At 34.0% G+C, this 21,724-nt stretch overlaps 1 protein-coding gene across 1 annotated transcript in view; it reads right to left on the bottom strand.

Moving 5' to 3' along the window:
• The window catches only part of LOC104624574 (low-density lipoprotein receptor-related protein 1B), a gene marked incomplete at both ends in the record, with an annotated part of 148,825 nt that overhangs the window by 51,181 nt on the left and 75,920 nt on the right, over window positions 1-21,724 (bottom strand). Inside the window, 6 exons of the mRNA XM_010291978.1 lie at window positions 6,016-6,387; window positions 9,366-9,490; window positions 9,782-9,933; window positions 10,085-10,211; window positions 15,110-15,239; window positions 15,643-15,777. Coding sequence (XP_010290280.1) covers window positions 6,016-6,387; window positions 9,366-9,490; window positions 9,782-9,933; window positions 10,085-10,211; window positions 15,110-15,239; window positions 15,643-15,777 — 1,041 coding nt within the window. The remainder of the gene's footprint in view (window positions 1-6,015; window positions 6,388-9,365; window positions 9,491-9,781; window positions 9,934-10,084; window positions 10,212-15,109; window positions 15,240-15,642; window positions 15,778-21,724) is intronic.

The following is a 21,724-nucleotide window of genomic DNA, read 5'->3' on the forward strand; positions in this document are numbered from 1 at the left end:
ACAGTTGGGAAAAAAAATCCATCTAATTGAGAGAATCTCATCTTAATACTTCTTCTTCTTTCTCATTTGCTTTCTTTTGCCTTCCCTCCCCTTTTTTCCCCTCTCTCTTCTTCAGTTTCTAACTTCTTCATGGCTCTTCTTTCTAGTGTTGTGTCACTACATTAAACCTAACTGAACACTGAACTTTCTACAGACACACAGAGGTAGGCTTTGGTTAATGTATATATTAGCTCAAACTTCTACCTATGATTAAAAAAGTAGACTACACTAACCTGAGACTTAGTTTAAAAAAAAAAAAAAAAAAGAGAGAGAGAGAGGTCTTGCATAAACATAAGCTTTGAAACAAGTTAGGAATACCAAAAGCTGCCTCTAGAAATGCTACGTGGCAGCTTCTTGTTTCCCACTGCAAATTAGTTATCAACTAGCATGTCATCCACTGTCTAAAGCTAGTATTAATTTGTATTTTTACTGGGATGGAAGATAGCTCACACAAATGGTTTATCAGAAAGAGGCTTAAGATGGTCTTCTCTCTGTTCTCAGTTGATAGAAATTTTAGACTTTTTCAGAGCTGCTGATCCACAATGTCACGTTCACCAGGGAAGGAAGAAGGAAAACAGACACATCTCTGGCACTCTGCTTCTAGGCAGGCAGATGAGGAAGGATGCCGAAGTAAAGGAGAGTTTAGCAGATGGTTTGCTAATTAGGGCTTAATCTTGAATATTATAGAAGAAAAAAACCATATGTTTATCCCATCCGATATAACGTATTTTTGGCTTGGGTAATCCACAGTGGTAATCATTTTATCTGTAATAGGAAACAAAAAGTTTAGCATACTGGTCTTCACTGTTTTAATTTAATTAAGGCTCCCATTGGTTGTTTCCTCCATCAAAACCACAAAGAATCTACTTTGTGAATAGTGTACTATATTTCACTAACTTTCTCCAAGTCAAACAGAGACCTTGAATTTCATGTAGAAGAAAGCTCTTTTCAGATCATGACATTAAAAATAAAGTTAAAGTGCCATTTATCATTGACAAAACAAACAGCAGTCAATGGGAGATGTGGTATGAGAGGGAATAAGCATATAATATTAAAAATCTCATATACCAAAGAAATGCTTGCTTCTGTTGAAACATTTTCATTTTCAGTCGGTTCAATCTACTTTAAAATTACCTGCAGATGGAGGATAGGTCTATTTAGTTCTATAAAGATTTAAAGTAGTGAATACTACAGAAACTGGTTCAGACGTTTGAAATAGTGTTGTTCTGTCTAAAAGTGATTAATGACAAAGAAAATAAGAGTAAAATTCTCCCCGGGCTCCCTTTGAGAGAATAAACCCTATTGTTCCAAATGAAACTGATAACCTGTAGCAATTTTGAACAAGTCAGATTTCCAAGTACCTCCTTACAAAACTCTATGCTTTTAACTGTTACTGATTCCTGTTCTTTCTCTCTGTATACTGCTCCATTACCTAATTTTTTACCTAGTTTTTCAGTAACAAATTCTCCCAGAGATACTGGCAACAGCTAGAATGCCTAGTTCTGGGGGGGCTGAACAGAAATTTAAAGAACATTCAAAGATGGCCACTCCAATATATTGATTTAAACTCAGTGTCACTTTCCTGTAAATTTGTTGTCTTTTCTACCTCCTTTTGCATTTAATGACTTCTTTCCGTTTTCTACAAAGCCTACAGTCCATTGGGGGCTAAAATTAAATGAAAACCAACTTCCAAAGTGTCTGTAATCACTCTGGATCTTGTGTAGAATACCGAGTTAGGATTTGATTTGTCGAGACACCGTTTCTCACAATCTAAAGCTACAGAAAGCTTATGTGAAATGAAATAACACTCCTTTTGTATATGTGTATAGCATGGATTTTCCAAATATAATCCCTGTGACTATGTTGTTTTGCAAAGGACTACAATTGACGATGAAAAATAGAAAGTCATCAAGGTTCTCAAACATTTTGCCTTAAGAAGTTCATAAAGCTCTTACAACACAACAGGACCTGTACCTGTATATATACCATATATGTAACCTCTGTATAAGTAACATGTTACAGGTTAGAAGCAGAAGCAGTCTAACCTGTGTAAAGTGAACTGCAAGGCTGATCTTTACAACTTAAAATTGGAAAGTTAAAAAGAAATTAGTGTGTCGGTGGGAACACATAGTAAGTACCTACTCATTCCGTCATAGTCCGATACTCTCACAGTGTGTAATTAAAAGACGACAATAAAATATAACTTTTTACACTCCTTTTGGAAGGAAAGACTGAGATCCAAACACACGATATAGAGGGTAATCATGTCACAACATATTTAAAACAGGTATTCCTGCATCGATAAGTTGATTTTTAAAAGTCTGCAGACTGAATTAAACTGCACATGATTCTGTGGCAGTAAAATCATGAGCGATACTGAATGGTTAGATAATTCACCACCCAAAAGAATATTTGTGGAAAATCACAGCCAAGAACAAGGTAAATTTTTAAAACCTGGCAATCAAGAAAGATTAACCCCATAAAGTTACTTACAAAAATAAGAAAGAAAAAGTCCCTACTGGCTGACCAATGGAAATAATGCTCATTTGTCAGCAGAGTTCAGAGATAAGAACTCCAAAACCCCATGGTGCACAAAAAATAAAGATGTTAGGGTATGGCATAGTGTGCGCACTGTTTTGTTGTTATTGCTTCTTCCTGCTGAAGATAGAACCCTATCAGGTACTGGGTTCTTGGTGAGTTTTGAATCTGTTTTTAGTGAACTGGAACAAGTTAGATAGAGTTGTTTATATGCTGTAAATCTACTTTCCTTGAGCTGAAAATGTGTTCGCTAATGGGTTGTTTATGAGTTGCAAATCTGTTCAGTGAGGTGAAAATTTGTCAGATAATGGGTTGTTTATGAATTCTAAATCAATATTCAGTGAGTCGGAACTATGTTAGATAATAGCTTGTGTATGGGTTGTAAATCTGTTTTCAGTGAACTGGAAACATGTTAGATAATGGGTTGTTTCTGGATAGTAAATCTGTTCTCAGTGAGCTAAAAACATATTGGATAAAGGGTTGCTCGTGAGTTGTAAATCTGTTTTTAGTGAACTGGAAACCTGTTTAATAAAGGGCTCTTTATATATCTTAACTCTGGTTTTAGTGTGCTGAAAAGTTCAATAATATTTTAGATTTGAGTGGCATATCTGATTTCCAGATAGAAATCCATCAGTTAATGGATTCTTTATGAGCAGATCAACATTCAGTGAAGATCTATGACAACAGTGTCTTGTATATAACGTACTCTATTTTCACTGTTTGAGACAAATACAGAGTAAAGGTTTGCATGATTTGTAGACTTCAACTTAAGGAGGTAGAAAGGCGTTGTAGAATTGTTAGAACCACACTAGATATTTCCAATGTGGTTTTGAATCTCTTCCCACTAAAGTAAAACTTGCTACAGATGCGTACTGATAATTTTGAAGGAAAAAGCCAAATGTATGTCAGGGATGGCTGTTTTTTAATCCTGCAATGAAACATTATTACTAAAATTTCTCAGCTGGATTCCATTTAGTAATTTCTGTGTAATCACACATAGTTAACACGGAAATGAGAAAATTTTAGAATTTCATGTCTTCCAGTGAATGGAATCACTGGTGTCAACCAGTCTTAGCACTGCTTTTTCCTTTATAGGTGTCATCGTTGGTCAAATACTTCCACTGTATCAAGCAACTTCATGAACTATTTCCTGTTTACAGTGAGAGAAAATCATGTGGAAAGGAAGTAAGTGTAGTACAAAACTAGCAGTTTAAAATGAATAACTCAACATAAAGAAAAGAGGTTTAAAACACATGAAGGAGAACAATAAACTAACAGATACTGGGATGTGACACCCCTTCTCATTTACAATGAAAAAACAACTGAAGCATTTCTAGAAAACAAACACCATTGCTCACAAATACATCCCAAGCATATACAGTAAATTTTGTGCAAGGATAGAAAATTCCATCTGACATTCAATTATTCAGAGTGCTGACTCTGCTAATGAAAAATCAAATTGGCCATATTATGGTTACAAGTAGAAACACCCCCTAACAACTTCTTAAAGTAAGTAAGCTTTGAGACCTATTCTTTATGGGATGTCTTCAGCTCTTGCACAACAACCTATTATAAAGTAATGAGACATACTTTATTGGTCTTTAAAAAAAACAATTTTTATCTGCATTGGTGCTTCATCAGTATTTCTTCCCCTTTTTTGTCTGTTTTAAATGTAAAAAATTAATGTGTTTTTTCATGTAATACTTTTAATCTCTTCCTATAACACCAGAGTTAAAATAGTGCTTGTATGTCACCACCATACATTTCTGTGAGCTGTTGGTGTCTCTTGTATGGCTAACCTCGACTCTGAATCCCTAGGTTTTAATCCTTTCTTGGGAGTAATGAGACCATCCTGACAACATTTAGTTTCTCTTTACCATGTCTTAATACAGATATCATTAATTCCTCTAAAATATGCACCCAAAAAAATGCAAAGTTACAAAAAAACAACTTGTATTATATTTGAGAAATCCTTTTCCATTCCTTAGTGTCAACAGTTTGCATGACCAAGAATACCTTCCCAAAACCACAGTGCAGAGTTACATAATGATATAATTATCCAATGTCAGTTGTAGAATAATATTTTGTCAGTTTGCAGCTGTTTAACTTATTTCTTTTCTAAAAATATTTCTATTAGCATCCAACAGCAAAGGGCGATATGTTCCACATCAAATATACTTCAATTTTTCCTAGTCATTATGAAGTTGTTTGACCCAAGCAAATAGATAAATGTAGGACTACAACAGACATACGACATCAGAAATTCACATGAGGATTATCCACAACATCAAAAACTATACAGATCAAAAACTATACAACACTTCAGACATTTTGGAAAATCGTTACCAAAATGAACTGCAGCCTCCAAAAAAGCCAGACAGTACTAAAAAATGACAAAGAAGAGAAAAAACAGAGTAAATATATGCATCTGATAACTAACTGCAGATGAATGAGGTTTACTGCGTATTTTAGAACAATTGGAACAGAAATAAAAGACAGCATAAGTTCTTACAATTTAGATTTTTGTAGACAGATTTTTGGATATTTAGCATTAAGGCTAAATTTCTTACCATGACAAGCCATAACTTTTTATGTAGACCTTGTATTAAAGTTTTGTTATACTTTGTTGATAAAGATTGCAGTGCCAGATCCTCAGATTTCACTGAAGCCTCAGCTGCAAGGTACGTTTTGTTTCTTATCCTGAAGACTCTGGTGATGATCTTGACATTGATTCTGTGATAGTGGCGTCAGGCTTCAAGTATTCACAGACCAAGGAAATGTCAAGTTTCATACAAATCCTCCTACTAGTGTGGTGAATGGAGGTATAGTAAACATGCAGAGTTACTGAGTAAGGCTCTACTAAAAATTTCATAGGTTGGAATTTGCCTCCAATTATCACTGAGCACAAGTCACTTTTTTTGGTCTCACTACAAGAAGGGTGAGTCAACTGGACACACTGACCAGGGTATAATAATATTTTATTATATTATTTTATACTGAGGGATGGTTATGTCAGCAGAGGTAACTTACAGTACTTCAGCCCCCTCCCGCAGCTAGAAAAATAAACAGCCAATAGGTTCATGGGGTAAGGAGACTTTTTTTTCATTTCCAGGCATTGCACAATGAAGTCCTGTTTCAACAAAAAAGCTCCTTAAAAATCACAGTAATACAAATTAAGCACTGTCATTATCGCGTCTGTTTTCTAGTAATGTGCTTCACACATCATAAGGTTCTTAAAAAATACATTATTTTGAAGTTGGAATTCTAAAGATAATGTTTAAATGTATCTTATAAGGCTAAATTACAACAATTATATACTTAAGTATGGTAAAACTTTACAGAGTAAAAAAGCCAATAAAGTCAAGTGATTATCAACTTTTTGCTTACAAATTTTATTGAAATAGAGTATATATTTTGAGAAATAATATTTTTACTTACTTTCAATCAGCACTTTTCTGCCAGCCCAGTTGTCTTTAATAACTTGTATATTTCCAAAGTGTGCATCACTGAAGAATATGCGATTTGTACCTCTTCCTTTCAGACTGTAGTCAAAAGCAAGAGCTATCACATTTTTGAAGTAGTCTGGATTTTCATATGGCCTTACTGGTGAATTTAAGTTGGTTTCATCTGAAAGATGTATGCTTTTCAATATTGTCCTTCCTGAGTACAACAGGTAACCTTCATGTCTCAGGCAAGTAACTCCATCTTCTGCAAGATAGCCATGTGCACAAGCACATGTTCTCCGTGCATTTCCCCGATAAAGGCAAAGTTGATGACATCCACCATTATTCCTGGCACAAACATTAGTACCTGTTAAAAAAAAATTAAAATCTATCTTTTATAATATTACACTTAGCTAACTTAAAAACAAAATTTAACTTTGTGTATTCTAAGAATTCTTCTCTTAAAACTCTTTCTACAATATTCACAAGTGAAACAAAGGCCAAAATAGCAAAGAATGTAACTTTAAGTATAACTGAAAGACAATTTTAAAGAATACAATTAATGAGCAAATATAATGAATGTCCTTTCCAATTCAAAAGAGTATATATTTTATTAAAAGAAAATGATAAAAGGCGTTATTCCTCCATAATTGGCTGAAGACTTTCAAGTGCTTTGAAAGATTTTTTTTTTTTCTTTTTTTTAAACACCTGTTACTGGCGAAAAGTCAAATTTAGATACCATCAGAATACAGAACTGTTTTTAGACAATTTCAATCAAAATGAAAACATATATAGACAGGTACAAAACTGTGTCAGTTCAGTTCCTTGTTTTTAATAAAGACATTTCCTAACATTTTGTTCTAATTTCCTTTAAAACCTGACTTTAAAAGCTTACTCCCTGACAAATGCATACTATTAAGAAATCATTGTCAAATTAATAACTTCAGTGACTACATATGAATCACTATTATAGTTAGTTTAGATAATTTAGTTTCTGTTTCTGACAGCACTTTCCATATAACAACTCAGCTCTTTCAATATAGTCTTCTCTCCGTTTCTGAAAGTTTTCCACGTAGTGAAGAAAAGAAAACATTTTAAATGAATGTTTTCAGTTAGAAAACAATAATAATTGTCAGGGAATATGTAGTGTCTGAAAGTACTGTTGATTGCATTTTCTAACTGCTGCATTTCAAGCTGAAGATACTTTTAGGAAAAAAAATAATGGGGGATGAGAGTTAACTTGCTCTTAAATTAGAAACGTTGAATTTTGTGCTCATAGGCAAAATTACACGAGACATACTCCTCCATAGTCATGTAAAAACATCTGGAGATTTAGCTGTATACATTTTAAGATTTGGTTTGTTTTAAAGATTCTTTTAAAGTTTTATTAGGCTAGAAAAGTTAATATCTGTTTGGAAGGATGAGAGGTTGAGAAGAGAAGGGAAAATATATGAAAGAGATCCTGAAGCTTCTAAAAACTCTCTTTGAAAATTTCAATGCTTCAACAGTTCATCAGCAGTAAATATCTTTTGAAAATGGCCAATTCCAAAACCAGTGTAGTTAGGACATGTCCTTGCACACGTGTCAAATGATACTGTAGCTTGCAAATAGCACTACAGGACTGGCTCATCAAAGGGTAAAACAGGTGTTTGAAAAAAAAGCATTAATCACAATCAGCACAGGTTGTTGGTTTTTTTTCTTTGGGTTTTTTGTTTGGTTACTTGTTTCAACAATAGAAGGTCAGGAAGCTACCTAATTACCTTTTTTTAAAACAGTGTTAACTACTTCTAGTTCAATGAACTTAAAAAAATATATATAATATTGTGATATAGAAAAACATTCCAAAAACTTTTTTCACCTGTTTTTTCCCTTTTGTCTTCCTGGCTCACTGACAGCCCCTCCCAAAGACATTAACCATTTGTAGCCTAGTAAAATTTGAAAAACGTATTAAAAAAAAAAATATCATTCAGTTATGTTTTTCAAACTAATATCCAAAGATTTTTAGCCTCAGTAACCATTTCTCCTATTCCTAATGCAATCAAGTCTTTAAAGCTATCAATAAAAATGATTACATATAAAGAAGCATTGTTTTATCCCATTGTTCTGTTTTCCTAATTGTATAATATAAAGCCCTTCCAAGCAAGCAGACATTAACTATTTCTAGCCTAGTTAAAAGAAATGATAAAATTTTGTGTGGATTTTATTTTTATACACAAAATATGATTCCCACAGTATTCTGAAATTGCATGCAGAAATTCTTAGTAAAATTAATATGCATATCCTTACAAAGTATTTTTTTTCAAAACTATTTAAAATTCCCTTAAAAATAATGAAATGACAGTTTTTCTTATTGATTATTAACTAAGTTTTCTTTCAAAATGCAGACTTATTTAACATGTCATATTTAATGCAGTTATTTAGAAAAGATATATAAGAAATAGGATCTTCAGGTATGTAATGCTGTGATTAAAGCAACTTTTGAGTGCTACCAACACCAGATATATATTAGTATTAAGAAGTTTATCTTTTATTACAGTAACACTTTTTTTCCCTCTCTTTTTTAATATCTTCATAGAAAATTTTGTCTGGATGGCCTGGTAGCAGTTTGTTGTGAGGAAATCATCATCGTTTTTGGTAGACTTCTAACAACCTTTGCTCACTAAAACAAGTTTTTCAAGGTCTCTTCAAAAACACAATTTTAGGATCAAAAAGACAGCTAAAAGCAGGATTATTCTTAGTCAGGTAGTGGAGAATAAAATTTAAACATTGATACCATAAATCACAGAGAGTATATGGTAACTTCTGTTGCTTGAATTTGCTAAACAAATGTAATAAAAAGGAAATGTGATTATTTACAAGGTCTCTTCCCACACAAAAACCCTAAGACTCAAAACTAAGTAATTTCAGGAAATAAATATTTGAGACACAGAGGCTCGGAATGTCTAGATGTGGAAAAAAAAAAAAAATCAGGTTTGCTTTCCAATAGGAATCTGAGACTGCCTGAAATTACTGCTCTTTAAAGGACACTTCAAGGTCCCTCTCATTTCTTAGACTGTTTTTTTTCTTAAAAAAAACCTCAAAAACCAAACCAAAAATCCCACCAAACCTGGAATGATAGGAAGTGTTTTGACTTTAGATTTTATCCTTAAAATACTCAGAAGAATTTTAGTCAAATTTGTACTATATGTTTTCTTTAGTAGATTAATTTTAGATTAAAAAAAGTATTTCGAGAGTGAAAAGTGGAGATAAAAATCAGTGATTACTTAACTTTTTGTATGCTTTAATATACATAAAAAGTAGCAGGTGACATTAAAACAATTAATAGCATCCTTAAGAACAGCCAACCTTTCTCTCGTGCTCTATTAAAGACTTTCACTTCCTTCAGGTTTATTCCAAGGCCAGTCCTCATGGTCACAGCATCCGTGGCCTCATTCTTGTGGCCTCTTCTAATAGAGCCATTTGCATGTGCTCTGCCAAAAAAGTTGAAGATGTCTCATCAACAATCCTCAACTAATTCACACCAAACAAATGACTGAAGAGCAGTGGAGAGTTCACCTAACAGAAGATGAAGAAACCTGTTCTCAACTATCACTCTGATATGCTTTAGCTTTCAGCATCAGAAATGCCCTTTCTTTGGAAATCGCATAGGTTTCTGTGATCCATTCTGTGACCTTGCTAAGGAATGGCTAATCCTACAAAGGTGAAGCACCTGGCACTGAAATAACATTTTGAGACTCAAATACTTATGAAAAATAAATTACCTGTCAGACCAGTAGATGTAAGCTCCAAACACTGCGACTGAAAACATATCCACATTGCTCCCTGACAGCACAATCTCCCGATTCCCTCCACTCTCAAGGTCAATTCTTTCTATCTTGTCGGTACGAGCATCACACCAATATAATTTATTTTCCTAAAGATTAATTTTAAAGGAAACATCAACAGTCTTGTTCAAGTATGCAATTAAGAGTTAAGATTACATCAAAGTGGAAGACCAGCTGGCTTTAATGAAACATAACAAATACTGTACATTTTAATATATACTGGAAGACAGAGGAACTAACCTCATAGTCCAGGGAAATCCCATTTGGCCACGCAATCCCCAGGCTCACAAGCACAACCTTCTCAGACCCATCTAAGTGTGCCTTGCCTATGCAAGGAGTCTGCCCCCACTCTGTCCAAAATAAATACCTAAAATGGTGTAGAAATTACCAGTTACAATTTAGCATCAAACTAAGAGTTGAAAATATGCAGTATTGTACTTCAATTGCAAAAAAAAAAAAAGCATCACCATAACTGTTAAATAGATACTGAAAAAAAACATAAGGCTCATGTCTAAATATTCTTAAGAGATTAAATGTATTATAATACTTGTTTTGTAGAACACTGTTGAGAGATTTTTTTGCAAATTATATATATGAAGTAATTCTTAAAACTGTAATTGTTCAGTCAACATGCAATTCTAGTTGTTAAAGAATTCAGCTTTGTGCTTGGGAAAATACAAGCAAATTAAAAAAATACTAGAACAGAAGTTCTCAAATCTAATTATTAACAAATGTGATAATAGAAGAGATGTATGTCTAACTTAGAAATATCTTAAATATGAAGCAATGAGGAACACTGGTAAATGGTGGAACAAAGGGATTTTGTTTGGGAAGAAGATTTTTCCTATTCTCCCTAAAGCTCATGGGAAAAATCTGCATTCTACTTATCTAATTTTATATTCTCTATCTGATGCTTTAGGTATAGCAAAGTGAGGCCCATTAATCTACATAGAGCACTTCCTTTACAAGACAGTAACCTATGGAATAGCTTTAAATAAATGTCTATCTGCCTACAAATATATGTATGTATTATATATATTTGTGTTAAAATATATTATAAACACATACATTTATATTCTAAGCAAGAAATCTCCTTCTAAGAGAACATAATTGAAGTCTAACAGATTACTAATCACCTGAAGGGAAGCATCTTCATAGCAAATATTCATAAGCACACACTAAAACGTTGTTTAGTAACATGCTGTACACAGAGTGAACAGAACATACAAAACCATCTTCCATTGTTTTTCTGTGTGTGGAATGTATGTACTAGTTTGTTTTCAAAGATTACAAAATTCTTCTGTGCATTACTAAGCGGTTCAACCCCAGAGTCAGGTGATATCATTACACCAGTGTGTTGTTAAATATTAGCTAGATTTGATTGGATGACTGCAGATACGTGGAATAAAGAGGGATAAAAATGGGACAGGGAGAACAGATATAGATTCCTGTACTTAGCTCATCAAATTTATCTTCTGAAACAACATCCACCTTACTTTGGCTCTAATTGTAGGGCTGTCTGGCTATAATAAAAACAAATTTATTCTCATACTTCTTTACATAACAAACAGGAATATGAGTACTAACTATAAAACTTATACTACATTAGGAAATTGAACTGCTACATTAGCTAAATTAAAAATATATTTTAGAAGTGTTAAACTAGACAGTATTAACCAGCTGGATATCCACAATCACTGCTTAAGTTTAAAACAACTTTAACCAGATTAACAACAGCACCTGTAAACAGAACCAAACTTGCTTTCAGGACCTAGCCAGGGGTACTTTCTTAACACAGGACATCAACTAAACCAACTACAGAGAGGCAGGCATTCAATATACTTGAATAAAACAGTCCATGCTCTTTCCTTAGACTAGTTACTCTGAAAGAAAAAAAAAAAAAAAAAAACAACCAAAAACATAATTATCAGGTTAAATGAATCTAAAATCCTCCAAAGAAAATCCTGAATAGTTGCTAAAAACACAAGGCAAGTTATTTCATACTTACTTAGACCATTAATGATTAAAAATATATTGATATATGAGCTTACAAAAACTATTAACCAGTATAGAAAAACTTTATCTTCCCATGTCATGCCAAAAGGTCAGGGAAGAACCATCTAAAATACTTGTTTCCTGGACCTCTGTAGATAGCAATATGCCACCGACACATTTGGTGTACATACTGCAGTGCTAGAACACCTATGTCTCAACTTATTTTGGAACTATCCCATATATAATGTACATAGCTGACATGGAGATGCAAGTGGCGGAAAGTTGATGCTGGCGTAGAATCAACTTTCAGAAAAACTTCTGTGGAAAAAAATTAAATCAGCATTTAAACTCCCCTCCCCGCACCTCAAACCCTAAACACAAAATGAAACTCCCAAAATGCTTTTGAAGGACATATCTTCAAAGTCTAATAATTATTTCAGCATGAGCTTAACTCTGTATTTCAATCACAATTTTGAGCTTGATCAGAAAACTATTATTTAATTGGGGGGGAAAAAAAGTCATCCAAGTGTATGCTATACGTATACCTGATGAGGGACAAAGACACTCCTTTGCAGGACTACACATTCTTAACTTTTTCCTTAGTAAAAATAAATGTTACCAACCAGCTGAATGCTGGCTGATTTGTATCTTGGCATAACTGGCAGATTCAATGAGATCTAAATAACTGCTATTTTCCTCTCCATTCTTATAGATGTCAACACAAGCTTCAAAAGAAATGAAGAATGTGAAGTCAGGGCAAGGGGAAGGAAGAAAACCTTGGAAAGTTTTGCCTTGTAGAGAGATACGAGAATAATGCAGAAGGTAAAAAGGCCTTAATTTTCCAACAGCAATGTATAACCTGCAATTCACTAGCAAAACATTGCTGTCCTTCTCCTGAAGAAACTTTCATTGGAGACATCTCAAGGTATCATTTCGTTGCACAGTCTTAGAAGAAGAGATGAAGATTATCTGCCTTCACAGAAGATACAGTTCTATCAGACATGTAAAACAATTACTAATCTGTGGTCCTCTCATCCTCCTCTCATCCTATGTTTTGTTTTCTTGAGTATTCTAAATACATCCAAAAACCAACTATAAAACTCAACAAGATCAAAACATCTAAGGAATGTTTAACAACTGAATTAATTTCTATATCTAACATTTCTCTTTACTGTATTTTGTTTCAAGCACAATAATTTTAACTCCTCCAAATTACATTTTACCCACATTTTATTAATATCTGCTTTTTGGTGGCATTACACTATTTATTTTAAGACCTACGAAGACGGTTCAGTGGCATGTCTAAACATCCATTAACTTAAAAGCAGGAAGTTTCTTTCCAAAGAATCTTATTAATATTATTGGCTATTATTTCATCTGCTTATGTGCACACTTATTTCGGTAAAATAAAACCATGAACTGTTGACTCAGAAAGCATCATATAAAAATATTGTCATTAAAATAAAAAAAAATCCCCACTTCAGTAAAAAAGCCACTTTTCTATCAATAGCAGTATTAAATATTATTCTTTCAAGAGTTCTGAATTTACTCTTCCCTGTAGCAATTGTTAAATGTTGGATCTCGGCTACAATCCATCTTCGCTCTCCAAATACTGCAGAAGAGTTGATTACACTTTTTATCATTTCTAGTTGAAAATAATGTTTTTTATTTAAATAAATTGTATTATTTTAGTATCTGAGTATTCTCCAGAGAAAGTGCATCCGCTGCACTTAGTCCTCATAGACTTCATGGGGCTTTTCCTTTCCTTTGATCTAAGTAAAGGGTGAAAACCCATCTGTATACATACAGCAAATACATTATATGCATGTTGAGGAAAATTACACTGTAAATTAACTATTGTTTTGAAGAAGTTTGGTCTACCCTTATGGTCAGAAAAGTTTCATCAGGCTTCTGTGTACTTACCTTCAAAAGTTTTTTAGTTTATTTTTTAGCAGAAGAGCGCAGCTATTCTGGTACATTAAAAACGTAAACATAATAATTAATTCAGCCAGATCTTGACTAGGTTCTGGAGAAGATCTTACTGTGAAGAACTGCATTGATCCTAAACTGTTAGCAGATACTGCCAAGCAACCAATGCTGCTATAGGGACACATATAATTTGTGGTAAAAGCTCTTACATTATGCAGAAAATAAAACCAGTTATTGCTTTCACCTTCGTTCTTAAATACATTAAGTTGTAATGCTGTAGTCTGCAAAATACACAGATCACTAGGACTAAATTCTCATGGAAGAAATCACAGCAAAGATGCAAACAGCTTTTTTTATCACTGGTATCAATCTGGCCTCAGTGAGAAGTCGAAATTCTTCATTACTATGGCTGCAAACTCCTCGGAGTACAGATACTGCTTTCCTGAAAACAGTGAGATACTGATTGGATTGAATCTGGGCAAAATGAGATACAATGTCATCTCTGGCTTTGAAGGCAGGTAGTTGCTCAAATACTTCTTTAAGATTTTGATAGACACATTTAGCACTTCTATTTTAGCAGGGTAAGTGTAGCAGTTAAGTCCACAGACTCTTGCTTTACATGACTTTTCCTCAGAAAGTATATTTCATATTCCCATGCAAAAAAGATGGGAATTCTTTGCAGAGTTTACTGCTTCTGTTTGAGCTGCAGCTCTGCTAAGAATAGTTTTGGAGCTGGGAGGGGACAGAATGTTCTCTATTTCTGTTAATGCTGCAGTGTAGTCCCTCTTCTCAACAAACAACTGGATGAAAACAGATGTCATTTTTGACAACCTTTACTCCCTTCTCCACATGCTTCATCTCATTACTTTCAGAGACCCTGGGCAATCTCCTTGGCTGTTGCATTGGGATGTTACATGATACTAGAATTTATAACTACCAAGGATTACACTGTTCTACGACTTCATCATGACATCGAGGTCTTCGTTAGCTAATGTGACTTCCTTGGATTTGCTGGAAACTTAAAAACAGGCTTAAGAATGCTTCCATGAAACGTCTAAACTTCAGTAGAAATTATTGTCTTAGAAAATTAAAACTGTTTTACAAAGAAAGCACAGTATGAGTATGTCACATATCAGAGACCAATGAAAAAATTCAGCATATGATAAGAATAACAGTTCCTTCCACCTGTGTTTAGTTACAGTACAATAGTTTCCAATACAATCCTTTTTGGTTTTATTAAATGCTTATCTATTAGAACAAAGGCCTCACTTTACTCATCTAAGAGCTTCAGTGCTAGCATGCAAACTTTAAGAGAAATGCAAGTAGCCATGGTCATGTTACCCTTTTTCTGGGTGTACCGCAATAGATCTTGGCTGGTCCAAACCCTGGGATATAATTACATATCGGAATGAGCCGTTGAGCCTGGCAACTTCAATTAAGTTGAAGCCATGATCCGTCCAATATATGTTACCTAGAAAAAATACATTGAAATTACTGGAAAAAGAAAAGACTACTTGAAAAGGGTTTAAATCTTAAGTGCGTAAGTTAGGACCACAAACTGCTGTATTTTAACTTATATGTATCTTATATATGTAATTTCTAGTCCTATTCAGCCTTCTGTTTTACAGTATAAACTTATATTTGTGGTTGTCACCACTGAGACTGTCCATCTAAGAAACAGTGTCCAAGATATTTAAATAATTTTTCTGTCTTTAGTAAAACTGCAAAAAACAGTGGTGGTATCTTCAAAGAAAAATATCTAGACATTTGGAATATTAGAAATTAGAGCTGAAAGCAAACCAAGTTATTTAATCTTGAGCCGAAGAGCATACTGTCAGAAATCATGAGAACTCCTGAAGCAGGTTAAGACCTACCTGCTATCCAGTCCACTGCAATGCCTTCAACTCTTCCCAAACCATTTGTAACAATGTCTTCTTTCCATGTTTGATCTCGTTTAGATCTGCTAATTTTGTTGAAACCCATGTCTGTCCAATAGATTGTATCATTTCCTATAAAATACATGGCAATGATTCTTAGATTAATTCTGTTACTTCAGTCTAAGTATTTACATCAGTAACTGTAAAAACTGCCAATTATAACTGTATTAATATGTCTCAGAATAAACAGAAGTATAAAAATTATCATGTTTCATTCCTCATTTTTTTTTCTTTTTCTTTTTAAATCTTATTTAAAATAATTAAATCAGAATTCTAGGTTTTCTACTGGTTGTTTAGTACTGCAAATATAACACAATACAGCCATGACAACAGGTGGAAGCTACTAGCCCTGTTAAAAATCACAATGAACGTGCTGTCTTTTTTTTTTCCTAATGGGATAAATGTCTGAAAAGCATATTATTTTGTTTATTAATCACCATTCCAAAATATTTAGGAGTCTGAAGAAGTTCAGTGTGACACTGCCTATACAGTCTTCTCCTTCAGTAATTATACAGATTGAATTTTGGTATTATAAAAAAAAAAATAACTAGAAAAAAAAAGTGTGACATTTGAGAGCGATATACTGATAAAACAATAAAAAATTGACTCTATCCACAATTCATCCTTTATTTTAAATGTCTTGAGAAGCTTCCACTAACAGTCTTTTTTGGTGTTTTAAGGCATTTCAGCTGCCTTTGCTGCCGTTCTGCTGCAGTTGGGTGTCCATAAGACAGAATATAAAATATATATATATCTCCACATATATATACACACATATATACACAAACATATGTGTATATACAAAACTTACACAGGTAACAGTCAATTCCAAGACCAAACCAGTTTGGTATGCTCCAGAGCCCTAGCCACACCACCAATGAAACAAATGAGAAATTCTGACTTCAAGTATCCCAAACATACAGTTTGATTATCACATACAGGAGCCATGTATTATGCTACTTATTTCAAATGAGTACAAAAATTACACAGATCTTAATACTAGCTGCACATACATTCAACAATAAGATATTGATCTACGATTGTGTGCAAGCGTATGCCAAATACATTTCAGTGGAATATGAGGTATACATAATTACTACAAAGTCTTATCTGAAAGTACGTAGTTAATAAAAAAAAAAAAAAAATCTATTATGTTTACCAGCTGGATAAAACGTTCTACAAATGAATTTTATGTATTTCACATTCCAGTTTAATTCATGTCTATAACAAGAAACCACTTTGTATTCATCCTATGACTATTTAAGTCAGCCACGTGAGCAAGAATCCTCATAACAGCTTAGAAACTGTTAGAAGTGGTTTCGCTTCCATGACTAAATCTTAATGTATATAGCACAACTGACTTTGTAGTGCTGCTTTCTTAAAATAGGGGTTTAGACACAGCTTTCTTTTGCTAATGATCAACATTTTTCCTTAAGAACCAATATACCTGACCTGAATTTAAACAGGTAGAAAGCAACTAATGGCTATATACATGTACAAAAAAATGACAGTGAAGACATACAAAACCATGGAGGTGTGTAGATATAACTTCAGAGATATAAAAATACTTCCCAATGATAAAGGAAAAGACATTTTCAAGATAGATATTATAGGGAATACTATTTTAACATCAGTCAACATGGATTTTTATTTAGTTGATAATGTTCCTGTAAAATGACCAGAATTTTTAAGCAGAATGTATCTGTTCTACAAACAGAAGTTAGGTGAGTAATTTTGTGATGGGAACTAATGAGCGAAACGCAAGTAATATTTGCTGTGTTGGAGGAAGTTCACAAAGCACATGCAGTTCAATGCTTCTAGAAAGTATCCTTGAAAGTGAATGCTAACTGCTTGAGTATGCGAAGATAGTAATTACCCAACCATACACTGATAATAAACCGGAGCTATCACATAATTTCCTTAAAATTCTCATATTCTTTTACAGTCCTACATCTGACTTGCCTATGTTTTGTATCCTGAATTAAATCTTCATTAAGCATAGTTGTAAAATGCATTGACTATGACATTTTAATATAATTGTTCAAAGATGCTCCAAGGCAAAAAGAAGAAAAGAAACTCCACCTGTTTTTTTTTTTTTTTCCTGAAGTACTGATAAAGGTTATTTATTTACAGCAATGCAAAACTTTTCAGTCACTATGTTCTATACAGTACATTGGAGAATATTTTTTGATTTTTCAGGTACTTCATGACAGCTTAAGAAAAAACTATACTCTTTTGCTGTACAGTGTAAAAACATACAAGGAATCAGCTGTCACTAAACTAACAAAGTTCCCTGTGGCTTTCAAATATAGATAATAGTACAGCATTTGCTGAGTTTCCGTTTGCACTTGGATACAGATGGTATGATCCGAAAGACAAAATCCTCTAATTTTATGGAGATCGCAATTTTTATGGATTCCTTTCTGTTAATAATCAAAGTTCTCCATATCTCAATAAAACATGGAGTAACATTCTCAGTAGGACTCAACTAGTGAAGACCCATGCCATGCAGAACATGCTAATAGGAATCCAGATTAGGCCATTGGCCTTTATTTTGGTGTAGTCTGTTCACTTATAAAAATGGATGATGCTTTCACAGATCTGTGTGTCAGTGCCGTCTCTGTCAGGTAGCACAATTAATATTATAATTGCACAAACCTGGTTTATTTTCTAACAGACATGGGGATAAAAAACTCTCTTCAGCATCTGGTTCCTGAAGCCAATTCTGGCTTCAGACAGATTTGGAGCCTTCACTATCTTCTTATCTATCCTATTGCTGGAATCTGAAGAAAAGGGAATTCCTACCTGGAAATGAAGCCACCTCAAAATGGGAAACAACTGTCTGCAACTTACATGGCTTCTACAAGCATTTTGCTAAGTGGTGAGCATTAGTAACCATGGCCTCACATTGACTCCTACAGCCCACAGGCAGCTTATCAGCAAACACTGAAAATTAATTCCATTTAATGCATTAGTATTTTGCCAATAAAATCCTGTAACTCAAAATTCAACATACAAAGTATTTGCTGAATTTTATCCCTGTTGTCAGGCCTTATCAGCTTAGTCTGTAAGTGTTCAAAATGCTTATTTCAACAAAGAAAGTAAAATCTATTCTCCTCCCACCTATACACACCTGTATGTACACTACAGATTATTTTGTTTGGAGGCACCATGATAGCGTGAATAAGAGCGGGGCAGAAAATGCAGACAAAAGTGTGGAAAACTATGTGACAGCAGACCTCTGAGTTCCCAGGTCCCACCAAGTTCAGCAAAACTCAGTGAGGGACTGGGAAGACTCTGCTTTCCACAGAGGCAAAATCTTGCAAATCTTAAGCTTTGTGAGACAAACTACTGCAGAACTGAAAGGGGCTCAGCAATGACACTGCATTATTTCAAAACTATCAACAATTTTAACTAGTAGTACACCTCTATGGAGGCTTTTCGGCGGTAATGAAAAGATTCATAACACCACTCTGCATTGTCATACTTTAAAAAGACAGAAATACTACTATTCATTAAGTAGTTTGTGCCCTCTAGAAGTAGAAGATAGCGTCCTCATGAACATGATCATTTGCTTGGAGACAGTGTTCTACCCCTCAGTTTGAAGACCATCGTTCTGCAAATAAACATGATGCTCTAATTTTTTCAATTCTTAGAATGCCCTAGATGTCTCAGATGCAGTGGTATTTCTCTGCCATGCAGACTCTCCTCAAACCAGACCAAGCTTAAATACATTCCACCACGTGAAATAATGATTTCAACAAATGCAAACCAGATACTAAGGTAAAAAAGTATGGTGACCTTCCGGGAACAATGTCGAGAGGAAAAACAACAGGCATTTGCCTGACATACTGTGAAGAAGTCTTCAGCTGCAGGGAAGAACCGATGCCGTTATCTTTAACAATACAGAAATGAAAGGCTACAAGGATCACACTCAGTTTTATAAACCTATGTCTTAAATAACACTGGCAACACCACTCCCCAACAACTTTTAAAAAAAGTAAACTACTCTTGTAGTTCTTTAATGAGAATTTAGAAGTATCAAGGCATAGGGAGAAAAAAGATGCATTTATCTTGTATAGCTCTTTCATCTCTGCAAAAATATTGCCTTCTTTTAACTATAATACACTATACTCCTAGCATACGTTAATGTATTTTAGCCACTTTGCATACCTAAACAATTAGTGAGAGTAGATCAGAATTTGGGAGTATTTCACCATTAAGAAATAAGAATAAGTCACTAAGTGGAAAAAAAAAACCAAAAAAACCCAAGATGAAATCTGAAAGTACCTCCACTTGCCTTCTGAATCATATTTGATGAACAAAGGTTTCAGGAATGCATTCAGAAAATTCAAGGTAAGGCATCAAAATGAGAAAAACAATTGCTTTTTAATCTAAAATGCAGTTGAAAGCTGTACGGTAACTTTTTATAAGACAATATGCCCTTGAGATTTCACTGCAACAGAAGATTTACATTCATGTTTAGCAATGCATTTGTCACTGTCAGTCGTATTCATGTTCCCTGTGCTGTAACTGTTCATCACAGAAGTTGGCGAACCTCAATTTCATCCTTCCTCAAATTTCAAAGCTAAAAACTAGTACATGCGTATTATTCTTCCAAAACATTAATTTGATAATGACTGCTGAAGTCCAAACAAAGCTCTCTAAAGTAGGAGCTAGCACATCCTATAAGTAGACTATGCTAAAAAAAAAAATCCCCAAGCCAAAGAAAACACAAGATGCAAAATCCCCAATAAAATCCTAGTATCAGTATTTTAGAACAAGAAGGTCAAATTTCAAATTTCTGTAGTATACATCATAATTTTGTAAAGCTTGACAAGATGAAATAAAAAATGGTATTTTTTAAGGTTAAGTGTAGTATAATAACAAATATAATCCCTGGGAAACTCAATTGCATTGTCTTAGTACTGTCTGTCATGAACATGCCGACCTACCACTTCTCTGTCATCCTGCATCTCTCCAGGAATAGATAAAATCAGCTATATCACAGTCTTTCCCATCTAAGATATGTGTATAAAGGCATTGTCTTTTAAGTGATTTTTATGTCTCAGTAGACGGTGAATGAGCTATACCTATGATGTAACAAAAGCTCTGAACATTAGCTGTCACTGACCTGAAAGCAAAATATACACATGAGGGCATGTGTAAAATGCTGAGTGAACTTGGAATTTTACTAGGCAGTGTAGAGGTACAAGAGCATCAGTGAAGAAGGTAGGCCAAAAGGAGAGAAGACTTTAATGCGTTTCACTCCTAACCTGTTAACAAAATATTAGTGATGCTTCTGTGATGATGTAGCCAAACAAAACAAGCAGAAAAAGGTCTGGTTTTAGTATGAAGGTACATATTAACATATACTTAAGCAAAACCATAGGATCTCTCAATGCTGAATTCCCAGGCAGAACTTATTTTAAAATGGAAGACAATGGAGTATGACAAAATAATTGTACATTTCAGGAAGCCCATGTCCATATGTATACAACATAGGTAACTTAAAATTTTATTTCTAAACTGATAGTTTGTAAACTCAATGGGTAACAAAAACAGCTCATGAGAAAATCAGTTTGTAAAGAAGGCTGGTCAGAGAGCTAATGGGTCAAAAATATGGAGATACAAGATGTTTTCAGGTCACTACTTGGTCACAGATTTCGTATTGTCTACAAACTAACCATGAATTCCTAAAGCCTTTGAAGACATTCAGACACCTTTCAGTACCAGCGGGAGATGTACTCAAGTACTTTTCAGGATCTAATCCTTAATTTCTTTCCACCTTCTTTCACATATTTTCAAAACAGAAACCTCCTAATTTCCTAGGAAATTTGTAAGGCTATCTAAACTGAAAACTGTGTTTTATTTATACACTTCAGTGGAAAGGTGTGCAGTGTACTTAAGATAGAAATGCTTGTTCTGCAGGCTGTTAGAGCATCATCTTCTAAATGGAAGAAACAGATATGGCATTGGCTTGTACGCTGCAGTGAAGTGAACAAACTTTACTGGACAG

This window comes from Phaethon lepturus, unplaced genomic scaffold, assembly GCF_000687285.1.
Source record: "Phaethon lepturus isolate BGI_N335 unplaced genomic scaffold, ASM68728v1 scaffold11020, whole genome shotgun sequence".
In the NCBI taxonomy this organism is placed as follows: Eukaryota; Metazoa; Chordata; class Aves; order Phaethontiformes; family Phaethontidae; genus Phaethon; species Phaethon lepturus.